The sequence below is a fragment of the Calidris pugnax genome, unplaced genomic scaffold (assembly GCF_001431845.1).
Source record: "Calidris pugnax isolate Ruff unplaced genomic scaffold, ASM143184v1 scaffold68, whole genome shotgun sequence".
In the NCBI taxonomy this organism is placed as follows: Eukaryota; Metazoa; Chordata; class Aves; order Charadriiformes; family Scolopacidae; genus Calidris; species Calidris pugnax.
Genome location: NW_015090921.1, coordinates 5,905,672 through 5,918,856, shown reverse-complemented (window position 1 = coordinate 5,918,856; position 13,185 = coordinate 5,905,672). Strand labels below are relative to the sequence as shown.

The window sequence follows — 13,185 nt, the reverse complement described above, 5'->3', positions numbered from 1 at the left end:
GTCCCGGGGCTGTGGCGGGGAAAGCGGCGGTGAGAGACGGACGGAGCTGCCACCGGCACCGTGAGGGCACCGCACCGCCCGGTGAGGCGCCCCGGCCCGGTGAGGAAGTTGCCGGGTGCCTCAGAGCAGCCGGCACCGCGGCTGGTCGTCCCCTCAGTGCGCTGAGGAGGGTCCGTCATGGCCGGGGGGGGGCGGTTCTGGCTGGGCTTTGGGCAGGCTGAGTTCTGCAGCGGGATATGGCTGGAGAATTTGGGTTCCTGGGGTAATCGGTGAATAATGGGGGTTGGAAGGGACCTCTGGAGATCGTCTAGTCCTACAAAAGCGTTGGTAGCCATAGGTGGGCTGTGGGCTTTGTATTTCACCTTAGAGACGCAATTTGTATTGAGAGCGTTTTCTGCCCAAGCCCCTCAGGGCGCGTTACCCAGCGTTAATTAAAATCCAAACTCACTGCTGTCACCCCACGTGAGTTAGTCAAGTACGGCTGTCGTCCTAGCCGTGTGTGGGCAGAAGGAACCGGCATTTGGGCAGAGTCCGGTGTTGTGCCAGCTGCGACTGGCAGAAGCCCAGCTGTGGGGCTTCTGGAGCTGGAGGAGCCGGCAGCTGGGCCGGCGCTGAGGGGGTGGAGGGTGCGGGGGCCCTGTTTGCTCACCGAAAAGTTTGTCCTTGCCGAGGGAGTTGCCAACTGCCCTTGGCTGCTGGGAGGCAGCCCCATTGATCCGGCACGAGAAAGCAAGCGGGAGGCTCGCAGCTGGATCTGCTGACAGGTCGCCCTTGTCCAGCTGTGGAGGAGCCGAAGCTCTGTCAACTTGTGCAGAGATGGAGGAGTGAAAGCAGGTTGTGCTCTGAAAAGCTGGAGAAACTGCTTGACCTCATGATCATGCAGGCTGTAATCTTGTCTTTTTGCCTCTGCGGCGAAGCTGGGGGGGCACCTGAGCAAGATGTAGCCTGACATTTCCTCTAGCTTTCACGGCAACTCATTAAAAGACAGGTCTTCTGATACCTCACAGGGTTTGTGTTCTGGCCTGCATTTTTTCATTGGGTGTTAAGAGTGCTAAAGCAGTGAGCCTTGGCTGCTTGGCTTGTTATCCAGGCTGTGTCGGAGTCTCCTGCTTCTCCAGGAAGCTGAGTTGGTCTCAAGGCTTCCAAATACAAATTTCAGCATCTGTGTTGAAGATTGTAGGAGTCCAGTCCTGGCCATGCTTTTGCTGCCTCCTTTCACAGAAAAATGTCCTTCCAAAATAGCATCTGCTCTCCTGACTTTTCATTTAGTGGAGGTGTGAATATGAATGAACAGGAATATGCCTGCAATGATTTTAATATTAGTAAGAAATAAGTTGCTGTCCTTCTTGAGAGCTTCTTCAGTTGTGGCGACTGTGGGTTGGATCTGTGGTGGTTTTTTTTAAGTTTCTTAAGTATAAACTTTGTGTACCTTAAAGTTGCACAGTCTCTGTTTAGACCTCTGTGAGGTCTCAAGGGAGCAAAATTATTTAATTGAAATTGAAGAACAGCTTTGGTCTTGTGTTTGGCACTACGGGACTGACTCCAAGTGCTTGAATAGTTGTTGTTATAGCACCCCTCTGTGGAAGCAGGTGGCATTCATAGACAAACAGGGGACAGAAAAGTTGCAGATTTTATATTTTTCTATTAGAATTAGCTGCTTCAGGATCTATGTCTTTGAAATGTTGGAATTAGGGGTGCCAGTTGCTTGGAGTTCTCCCTGGCCATAGCTTCAGTAAGTAGTACAGATGTTTCCATGGAACAGTTCCACGGTTTCCCAGTCAGAGACCAAAGTGAATGAATCGATCTGAAAACTTCTGCCAAAATGGCTTTTGTGGAGGCTGAGTTTGAGATCTATGACCAGTGCTAAGGTAGTTTGAATTTCAGTGACCTGCTTTGACAAGTCATGTTGTTTCTTATTGTGTATTGCAGTCCCACAGTTACTACTTAAGTGAGTCTGAGCACACGGAAAGAAGGAATCAGGTAGCATCTTCATATTAATGCTTTGTTCTCTTTCCTTGCAGGAGAACCACATCCATGACAAGCTGGTATCTCTTAGTTTGCTTCAGAAAGACTTTGTGCCTTTTCTGCTAAACTTCTTAAGGGAGCAAACCAGCCAGATCCTGACTAATGGGCCCTCTACTCCTGCTAAAACCCCCAATTCCAAGGCCCACGGGAGCCAAAGGACTGGATCAGAAAGGAGGGCAGGCCACACAACCAGCACCCGAGTGCAGCTCTTTTCCCAAAGGACTTCAGCGACCACCTGCACCACAGATACCAGCTTTTCTCCTGCTGCGGCATCCAGCAGCTCCTCTTCCTTTTCTGGGTCAAACCTCTCTAGCCCTTGTGGTGACTTCCCCAGCGTGGTCTCCAGTAGCAGCCCGAGCTTTGGGTACAGCCCTGTGCTTAACCCCGGGGAGAGGCGGTCATCTCAGAAGGCCAGCTTGGGGAGCTTCCTTACAGCCACGCCTGAGGCCCTGCCAGCGAGACGAGGCCGAAGGAAAGGCAGCAGCTCCCTCAGCGCCTCTGGCCGGCAGGTAGCTCGGGATCTGGGGCGTTCCCTTGCTGAGGAGGAAGATGGAAAGAATGACAGTGTCTCGTGGAGTGGAGGGAGAAGGAAGCGGAGTGAAGTGCCTCTTGTTTCTGCTAGATCCCCACCCAGCCAGCTAAATCTTAACAACTTGGAGGAGTTTCCGCCCATGGGTGCTGCCTCTGGCTGGACAAAGTAAGAGCAAGTTTGCCTCTCTCTCTCATTTGGATTTTGCTGCAGGTTACTGTTCCTTGACTAGCTTGTCCCATTATGCATGTCCAGATACAGAAGATGCCATAATAAACAACACCTGGGGGCTGGCCGTAATAAACAACACCTGGGGGCTGGCCGTAATAAACAACACCTGGGGGCTGGCTTCTGGGCTCCTTGGTCAGAACTGCTTTGTTATGGTGGCCACCTAAGGGAATGTTGCTTCAACAGGCAGTCAGGTTTCCACTCTTGAGAACTCACCCAAGATGCATCTTTAGCCTCTCACTTGCGGTGCTGCCTGCAGCTTCCCGGTGCAGAGACCACCTGATACAAAGCCAAGCACATCTTTGTCCTTGCAAGTCCTAACAAGATCAGCGTTATCTTGGCCCTTCACATTTCTCATTTACCACAGTAGCAATTGCTAGTGAAGAGCAGTTCTGGAAGGCTCTTCAGCTTTACTCGTGCTACCAAAAAAGCCTTTGGGTTGACATTCTGTGACTTCTGGTAACAGATGTTAGTGGGCAGCTTCGCTTGTGCCCTGTAATCATGGACAAAATAGCCAGCTGATGGCTGTCTTCCCTTTGGTCTGCAGCAAGCCCTGGTCTCCCTGGCGACTTTGGCTTAGCTTCTGGGCAGCTGCTTGTGTTGTGGTTGCCTCCGTCCTTTTCTCTTTGAGATTTTACTCTTTTAAATCCTTATTACCAAGTGCCAGGCTTTCATCTCAGCCCATGTGCTCCATGTATCAGGCTCTGGTCTCTGTAAGTGGGACTTTCTAGTTGGATGTGCAAAATCCCACCTGAAAATTGATAGGTCTGTGGGCCCATGCAGCAAATCCAGATGCTGGGTCTAGATGATGCTTTGGCCAAAGGAGATGAGGTGTGTTTCCAGCATAGACAGTAAGTGTCTCTCCCTCAATTGCACTGTGCCCAACTAGGAAAAAGAGTGAGGAAAGAGGTCATGGAGTGTTTGGAAGCCAACGCTACAGCGATTTTGAGAACACCATAGCAGTTAATATGTAGGAACCAGCTTTTCCTTGAGAAGTCCTAATGCTTAATGTTCCTGTATCTCATTTCCAGTATGTCTCTTACTGCCTTCCAGAGCCTCTTCCTAAAGGACAGATCTAGATTATGCAGTAAGGATGGGCTTCCCTAAACTTAAAGGGCTTATGGTAACTCGGGAGCCTGGACTCTCACTGGTAGACAATGGCAGCTTGATTGTTTTTGTGGGTTTTGGTTGTTTTTTTTTTTTTTCTTTCTTGTGGTGGTGTTAGAAACTGTTGGTGAATTAGTTTCTTACTAAAATGAGGCATATCCTGTCCCCTCAAATTAGAAATGTCTGGAAGAGTTGTGTGGCACTGTTATCTGTTCTAGGCTTGATAACTGATAATTAATTTTGTGGCAGGGGTGAGCAGGCTGTTTTTAGCAGTCCATAGCTCCGTGACATTTTATTCAGTGACCAGAATAAAGTCAACAACTATACATACAGTTTAGAAATTCAGTATACTGACTTTATATCTCTTTTTATTTTAGCATGAGACTCTTCTGGAAGAGCTGCATGCATATCTGTTTTGAGACCTATTTTTTGTTGTTGTTGTTTAGCTTGATTTCAGTGGGATCACTTCTTACTTTTTCAGCAAAAGCAAACCATCACGGCGAATCAACCCAACTCCCGTAAGTGCTGAGCGTCCCCTCTCAAAACCAAAGATGTGCTTCACTTCTACGCCTGTCAGCCAGCCTCCAGCTGCTCGGATTTCATGTGGGTCAAGCCCTGAGGCCTTTACTGCTGTCCAGGAAGGAAACCTTACGTCTGTGATAAGCAACAGCCTTCAAGAGGAGAGGGAGATGCTGAAGAAGGAACGGTACAGTCTGAGCAGGGTGGTAATAGGCTTGTGTCAATTCTTAATTCCCTTGTCTTAAGGCAGTACCGATATCAGAGTGGAAATGACCAGAATAATATCCAAAACAGATACTGGTGACCTTAAATTGTAATTTGCCTAAATCCAGCTGTGGCTCTGGTATTGGACTAGGATGTTAATGCAGCTAGTTTATATCATTTCGGAGGTGTGCTGACTCTCACCAATGACCCTCACTTTATCTTCAGCAGTTTAGTCAGTCCTCACTGTTTTCATGGCCTCTTCATGGTTGGCCACACACCCGTGGTGACTCTCTGCTGTACAGCTTTCCTTAGATTGCACAGGCGAAGCGAGTGGGTTTGAGCTGGTGTAATTAGGCTGTGTTTGAAGATTTTGCCTGGATGGAAGGCATAGTCTGGTTTAAAGAAAATGAGTTAATGGTGCAAATATGGGGAATATGTTAATGATTTTACAAGGTAGGCAGACTAACACAAGCTTGCAGTCAGAGAAAACAAAACATGGGTAGCATGAGACTGTGTTTTAAAAGTTACTACTGCAGTTATCTACTGAAAAATGTGTGCTGGGAGATGAGGTGAATTCTAGCTTCTAATTGTGTCTCTGCTGTTCAGTTACTTTGTGACTTTCATCCTCTGTAAAATGGTATCACTGTTTGCTTGTGAGGATTGATGCTTCAGGAAAAAAGCAAGCACAGTAGTAGAGAAAGTATTGTTTATAATTGCTGACAGAACTGTTGCTGCTGTTTGTAGATTTTATTCTTGGGGAAGCTCCTCAGGACATGTGGGTAGAATTCTTTTCCTGCTAAGTTTTGCAGAGAACTGGCTGAAACAGACCAAATAAAGTCTCATGAATTACTGTTTGTACCAGACCTGTAACAGAACTGCTCAGGATTCAAACCTGCATCTGTGCACTTCAGTGAAGCATGTATTCCAGTCTGAATTCTACCTGAAATGTCCCACTAACCTGTATAAACTAAAGTCAGTGAAATAGCAGTATGTGGGCTGGATCTTGCCCATGAGGGGGTCTCATCTGACCCATCATGCTTGAAATGGGCAGTGCTTGGTGCTCAGAGCTGGGAGCTGCTGCTGTGTCCTCAGTAGTGATGAAGTGAGGTACAAAACTAACGCAGCCCCCAGCCAACTGTGTCCCTCTGAGCATGGGTGAAAGGTGAAGTTCATGCTTTGGTAGATCACAACACTGAGGCAGAAGTGAAGCAAAGTCTGTCTGCATTGTTGGAGTCTTAACCTTGGTGGATTTACAAAGTGCTTAATAAATAATTTTCTTCAGTTCAGTCAGTCGGGTGCTTATGTTCATTGCAAGGGAGATGTTATTTAATAACCTTTCTACTATCATTTTGGGACTAATTTGTTCTTCATTGCAGTGGTTACACTAGAAATAGGCCAATAGGAAAAGTTCTTTGCCACAGTTAAAAACATTTCTGTCTTCCCCAAAACCTATAAGGTGACCTTTAAAGATTTTACTTGTGAGACAATGTGGTAAGAGGTGATGTGTCAAGTGTGGATGTTTCATTGGGATCTTTAACGATCGTTTGATGTTGCTGTTACTGGCTTTTTTCCTGCTTCTCATGTGTCTTATGTATGTCACTCTGTTGCTGCATTTTGGATGACCTCTATAGGTATATTCTTTTTACAATATCTGTGTATTTAACTGAGTGACCATTGTTGATTTAGAATCCAGCAATTAAAGCAGCTTGTTCCTTCTGTCATTTAGCTTGACAGTATGAGATTTCATCAGTTGTTGCATTGCCTTTCCACTTAATGGTATTGGATCTTCTCAGGGCATGTTTAACTTATAAATGTGTCTGAAGGTATGGGCATGAACTTTATTTTCATAGATTTTGTAAAGTGTCTAGCTGTCAGAAGTTGTACGTGCAAAACTTTTTTTGGGACCCGGTCTCTAACAGATTCTGTGTCCTTAACAAATATCAGTTTGGATGAGAAGCAGTAACAGGTTAGTGAGATGATTTGGTCAAAATGCCATGCTGTTTTAGCAGAGTTGGAATTTGAATGTGAATCTTTTGAGTCTTTTGACTGTTAGCCCCAAGATCCTTTTTGTTCAAGAGAAAGATGAGTTAAATTACTATGATGCTAAAAGCAGCTTTAGGCAGTGTAAATGACATGGTTGGTTATTGCAGGAATTCCTTATGCTAGACTGCAAGAGAGAGATGGCTTCTGGCCGCGTGGCTGCTGTGTGTCTTCTTCTGTCACATGGTGTGTTGCTTCTCTTGAATTTCAGATGCAAATTGCTGCACCAGGCATCTTCTCCTGCAGGAATCTCTCTGGATCCTGGCACACCAACAAAGCCTAGCTACACTCGCAGCGCTAGCCTTCCTGCTGAAAGCCACCTGGTGACCTGTGCCAATCCTGCTAAGGTTTCCTGCAAGAAACAGCTGGAGTGTCTGGCAGAGCTCTATTCGTCGTGTATAGCAGGTGAAGACCCAGAAGATGTGAGACTGACCTTTCTTGGGGCTTTGAATTTGCACGTGTGTTTCAAAGGGGAGGTAGATGGGAAGCAAAAATTGTGGGATAGTTACAGTGTACAAACAAATAACATCTGGAAAAATAAACCAACTCAACACAGTTATTAAAATAAATGGATACTAGGTAAAAGTTTAGGGAAGGAGACGGGCCTGATCCAGTACTCTGAGCTGCACTAGGCTGGAGTTGTATGGCCCTGTCTGAAACCAGACCCTTCCCTAACACATCTGTCCTGTCATTCCCATATTGATTTACACTGTGGCTGGGTTTGGGGAGGAAGTTCTTTGCTAACTGTTCCATAGAACAGGTATCTGTATTTTTACCTTCGTTTGTTAAGGCAGGTCAATAGTGAATATCCACCTTTAGTATCTCATTTCCTCTCTTCCAGAAAACCTGGTGCCAAATATTTTTCTGGAGCTCTTTTTTGTTCTGCAGCTGTTGACATCTAAAGGCACTTCTACCGCAGAAGATGGGGATAGTGACCTTGAAGTCAATGAAAGAAGTAAAGGTAGGAAATAGTATTGTGGGGAAAGAGTACTGCCCAGGGAGGTTGTGGAGTCCCCTTCTTTGGAGATTTTCAAAACCCGCCTGGATGCAGTCCTGAGTAACATGCTCTAGCTCTAGGCAATCCTGCTTCAGCAGGGGAGTTGGACTAGATGATCTCTATGGTCCCTTCCAACTCTAGAAATTCAGTGAAATTCAGTGAAATTCAGTGAAAGTGCTAATGTGATATAGATTAGTTGCCGTTAGCTTGAACAGTTAGTCTTAAATTCCATAGAAGCACCATATTACTGCTGTGGGAATCATCTGTGATGCTGAAAAAGTCATGCATGTATGGGAAGTGCTTACACAGTGTGATAGAGTGGGGTTGCTAGATGCTGCCCGATCTAGTTTTCTGCTATTGTGTGAGATTTGCTGGAGCTACTTGCTGTCACTGGCTTTCAAAGAGAAGGAAGGATATCCTAAAGTATCTCCTCCATTGGTCCTTGCAACTCAAAAGTGCTGTTGATCTTCTATGTGTTTCTTAAATTTAAGGTGGGGTTATGATTGCAGAGGACCTGTCCGTTTAGATGCATAATTGTTTAATTTCTTTTTTCGCATATTCAGACTTAACCTTGATGCATTTAGTAGTTTGATGTGGATATAAAAAACAAGAGTGGCTTTAAGATGAGACTGACACACCTCCTTCCCCACTCCCCAAGATGCCCCAATTTGATTGACCTTTGTTTTGCCACTCACTGATTTTTAGGGCTGAGATTAGGAACACGAAGTCTGGAGGTATGGGAACAGCAGCTGATGACTGGTTGCAGTTGGTCTACTTTTTGTCCTGGATCTGCTTACTGTTGGCCAAAACGTTGAGAAGGAATCTCTTCTTTCCCCTATGGCATTAAACAATTCAGTTGCCTTTAGTGTAGGAAGGACAAGTATGGGAGGATTTGTCTATACAGGTGGCAGGGAGTGGGAACTTCTGGAAATTGGATACTGGTCTGGAAGACTATTTTTGGGTATGGCAGCTCCTACTTTCCTTGAGAGCTAATTGTTGGTCTTTTAGTTTATAAATGGTGATAGGTGCTGTTTTCTCATGTTTCTTTTTTTCCTTAGAGGCATCAGGGAGACAGCATTTCCGAAATGTGCACAATTGTGTTTATTTTGCTGTTCAAGTCTTGGATTATCAGTATGAGTGAGTTGAATATTTTTTTTCCTCTGCTTGTGCCTGCAGGCGTGTGTGAGATTAAGAAAATGTGTGCTTGGATTTTAGAGCTTTATCATTTATAGGCACAGAGTCATTAATTTTCCCTCAAAACCTACATGGATTTGGCTGCCTGTGAGTTTTCCTTGCACTGGTCTGTCTTCAGACTGGTGAACTTCAGTGTAAATATGCAAGAATGGGAAAGTCATGAGATGGGAGCAATAAAACATGGCCCTACAGATGCCAGTAGGATTTCACGCTGGGTGCCTGGGGCTTAGAACTCTTTGCTTCGTAGCCTCATAAAACATAAGCATTTCTTTAGCTCTGATCATGTGTTGTTTATGTCTGTCTGGGTTTTATCCATGTTGTCTTGGCAGAATTATTTCCCGTTTAGAAAAGGGGACGCTGAAGCTTTTGGCTGAAAACGAACGGATTGCATCTTTTTCTCCCACCTTGCACGAGAGGCTCAGGCAGGCTTATGAAAGCAGCACGGCCAAGGTAACAGCGGGCAGACCTCAACTGACATTGCTCCAAACCTTTGTGTTGCTCTCTTATTTGCAATGGCTTTGATCTTAAATCTCATTCCTTCTACTTTGAATATCTTGTCATGTTGTCTTTGCCAAGTGTCTGAAAGTTACTCTTTTTTTCTCGTCAGTGTGTGAGGGAATTGTTGGGCCCAGTGGTTGTTGGCTGAGGGTTGCTGCTGGCTGGCCTTGCACTGTGCTCCAGGCCCCGACTTCAGCAGCTTTGACAGGGTCAACTTTTGCTTTTGAGGTTCTCACCTAGTAAACATGGATCCCAGAAGAACAATGGGTTAGATGCAATATCAGAATGTAGTTTGAAAGAAGTGGATTTGTTACATCGCTACAGACTGCTTTTGGGCAAATGAAGCTTCAGAAGAGACAATGCAGCTTGTGAAAACTGGTTTCCTGATCTAATTATCTGGGTTAGAGAAGGAAATCTGCATGGTGGGAATCATTCCGTAGTGTATTTTGTATCTTCTTTCATCCATCTTTTAAAAATGGAAGGTAGTCTTCACAAAGAAAGTCGGACTGAGCTAGGACATGTCAATAGCTGAGCTTTTTTGTTAAAGCTGTAAATAAATAAAGGTCTCTTGTTACTTGAAGACGTAGGTTTTTTGAATAGAAGAAAGAATACTAAGACAGGCATTGCCAGCAACTATCCTGCGTTCTCTGGAGCCCTGTATTGAAGGTACACTTTGGCTGTTTGCAGAACATTCTTTCCACACTGTATCAGTGCTGGTTGCAATCTGTTCTGCAGAGATTTCTTAGAGAGACATGATGCTTCCACTCAACCTTGAGTGATTCTGCCTCTGTAGTGTAGTGTAATGTAGGTTGTGGAACTGCTGGTGTTTACTAGCAGTTAGCAATTGGGAAATGGCTAGTGTCCAAACAACTCAACTAGTGGTACTTGTTTTCCTCATCACATCTTTTCCTTGCTTTTTCTAGGTCTCTGATTGTTGGATAAATTAGAGACTTGTATTAGTCTAATGATTGCCTTCATATTTTTAACAGGTGTCTCTGCTGCTGCCATGCTCTGTACAGTCTGTTTCTTTCCAGCCAGAAACTGACAATCGCTCCAACTTTCCCAGTGACAGAGCATTTCACATATTTAAGAAACAAAGGTGTGTTTCTTCTACTGTTACTCTACGGCTCACAGGGTATAATATTTCCATGACTGCGAACAAAGGATATTAAGAATGTCTCGTGTATGTTATACTGTAGAAAGGTCTTGAGACTTTCACTCTAATTTAAAAAAAAAAAAATAGTCTTTGTCCATATTGACTGCAGGAGCTAAATGCTTAATGTCTTTAGAGAAGAACAGCCTAATTCTTCAGGAGTTGTTGAGACTTGTGGTTAATGCCAATACAGTATGTCACCCTACAGGATTGCTTCTGCATATAAATCTGGTATGCTTTTATTCTTCCTGCCACCTCCCTCCATGCTTGCAGCAACAGGGTGAGGGGAGAATGGCAAGTTGTCTTGGTCCTTTTTTCTCTCCTCATAGGTATTATTTCATGTGGCTTATTCTTTCCTACCTCTCAGTCTTCAGTATGTCTAGTAATGGGTGTTTTGGTCATTCCGTCAGAGCTTGGGCATAACAAGCTTAAGCACTTGCTGTCAAAGACATGGAAAATGGAAACTCGCTGAAGTATCACTAACATTAATGAGTTTTTCAAAGGTATCTGAATGCTTAGAGGCTTGAGTTATTTAATCTGAGGTAGATTCTTGCTGGGGAACCTAGGAGCGATTGAATATTCAGTTGTTGTTACTTCCGATATTGAAGAGTGGGAATTCATACCCTTAAATATCTTGATTCACAGGGATATATTTTATGAACTGCTGCGTGAATGGGAGGATAACCATGAAAAAACTGGCTGGGACTTTGAAAGAGTTCTGGGCAACAAGATCAGGTAAGAGTCTTACGCAACTTCAGATAGGTCTTCAATGTAGCTGAATTGCAGGTGCAGCATATTAGGCTCTTCTGTGTTCTCCCTGTGGTCTTCTGCATTAATCTGTAGGGAGCTGTGCTTCTTGGCAGATACTGGCCATATAAACTGCTTCTCTATGTAAAAGTATCAACTGTTATCTTAAAGAAATAAGCCGTAAGTGGCAAGGGCCCAATTTGGCTTAGTTTAAGTTTTTCTCTGTTCATAATCACAGAAAGAGCCGTTCTCACAACCAGTATGTTGTGGTGTTGACGTTGTCGTCATATATCATAGAATCATAGAATGGTTAGAGTTGGAAAGGACCTTAAAGATTATTGAGTTCCAACTGCCTGCCATGAGCAGGGACGCCTCCCACCAGACCAGGTTGCTCAAAGCCCCATCCAGTCTGGCCTTGAACACCTCCAGGGATGGGGCATCCACAGCTTCTCTGGGCAACCTGGTTCCAGTGTCTCACCACCCTCATAGTAAAGAATTTCTTCCTGTACTCGTGTGTGCATTTCATGTTCCCAGTCCCCACCCTCTTAAGCATGGAGAAGTGTGTTATATGTTCAGAAGCTCTTAGCTCTTCTAATTCAGGGGATTCTAGTATATTGGCTCTGGAAACAAGACAACTGTGGCTTTTCCTATGGAAAGCAAACTGTTTATTCATTTATTGTTTTATCAAAATAGAGTATTTATAAAGAAGCTATTATAGTTTTGAAAGCAGTTGCCATGTGGGTTTCTGTGTTAGTCTTAACCACCAGCCTGCTCAAGTTACATGTACGAAGGTGACTTTTCACCCCAGGAGCAAAACAAAGCTGAGATTTAAACTGAGAAATTTTCCTTCTCTTTGGGCATCAGAAATACTGCTATTGCTGCTTTCATACATATATGTGAACTCTCAACTCACTGTTCTGCACAGGGGAGAGTGGGAGCTGAATGAGTTAATTTGCTTCCTAAATAACAGCATTATTAGAGGAAAGGAAGAGTCCTTTTATCTCTAGAGCTGTGTCTGCTCTGCAGGTGCTCAGGGAGAATTTTCGTTTCCATGGTCAGCAGATGGGGCTCAGTGCTTGGTTATAAAGGTGTTGCTATTTGCAGTGGCCTTTGGAAATGGCTTTCTTAAAAGCAATTATTTTATTTTATACTTTTGATATGGCCTGAGAGTAGAACACTTTTTTTTGTTTGTTTGTTTTGGTTTTTTTTTTTTTTTCTTGTTTTGTTTTTTTTATGAAGAGATCCAGTCAGCATTTTGTGATGTTTTCTTTCGCAGGTCCATGATGGCTCACCTATCTGCAACCTGCAACCACAGCCATTTTGCCAGGCTCTTTCAGAAACAGCTTATTCAGGTAAATGACGTGGGTTTTTTTAATGAAGATATGCATCAAAGCTGATTTGATCCTTCCTCAAACTAAGAAAGCAAATTGTGTCTTGGAAGTTTCTTTGAGATTTTCCTATTGAAATTTTTTGGGAGAGCCAGGTTTTCAGGATGAGAATTTCCTTCCTTTTCCAGAAATATAAATCAGCGATAAATTACTGGTGAACTCTCTGTAAACCAGCAGTAAGGCACACTGAGCACATCATGAGCCGTAAGAATTCATTCTTCGTGGTTATTTACTTTGACTGCCTAGTTTTAGAACAGTTACAATTTTTAGAAATGTTAAGGATGCATTTTGATGTCTATTAAATGAAGAGGTTCCCGGTTATGTTTGTTGACAACATGAGTATGCTACCTGCAAGGAGTTTCTGGGGGTTCTGTGTAACGCTGCAACAACCTCTTTTGGGTACAGTATTGCTATTGTAGTTGACAGGGTTTTTTTGGCCAGTGTTGGACATCGTCTGACTGCACTGTAACTGAAGGAATGAAGAAAGAAAAGATGCTTCTGACTGGAGCATAAATATTGAGTGTGTTCTCTAGAAGTGGCTGGCTTATTGCTGGCT

The 13,185-nt window shown here is 44.2% G+C and overlaps 1 protein-coding gene across 2 annotated transcripts in view; it reads left to right on the top strand.

Annotated features, from left to right (window-relative positions):
• Nucleotides 1-1,981: 1,981 nt before the first annotated feature.
• Nucleotides 1,982-13,185, top strand: part of CDAN1 (codanin 1) — a 29,727-nt gene continuing 18,523 nt past the window's right edge. For both annotated transcript variants that reach the window (XM_014950375.1, XM_014950374.1), the window contains exons 1-9: nt 1,982-2,722; nt 4,371-4,595; nt 6,864-7,057; nt 7,494-7,613; nt 8,708-8,786; nt 9,173-9,293; nt 10,331-10,440; nt 11,140-11,229; nt 12,518-12,593. In XM_014950375.1, coding sequence (XP_014805861.1) covers nt 1,998-2,722; nt 4,371-4,595; nt 6,864-7,057; nt 7,494-7,613; nt 8,708-8,786; nt 9,173-9,293; nt 10,331-10,440; nt 11,140-11,229; nt 12,518-12,593 — 1,740 coding nt within the window. In that variant the 5' untranslated portion in view covers nt 1,982-1,997. The remainder of the gene's footprint in view (nt 2,723-4,370; nt 4,596-6,863; nt 7,058-7,493; nt 7,614-8,707; nt 8,787-9,172; nt 9,294-10,330; nt 10,441-11,139; nt 11,230-12,517; nt 12,594-13,185) is intronic.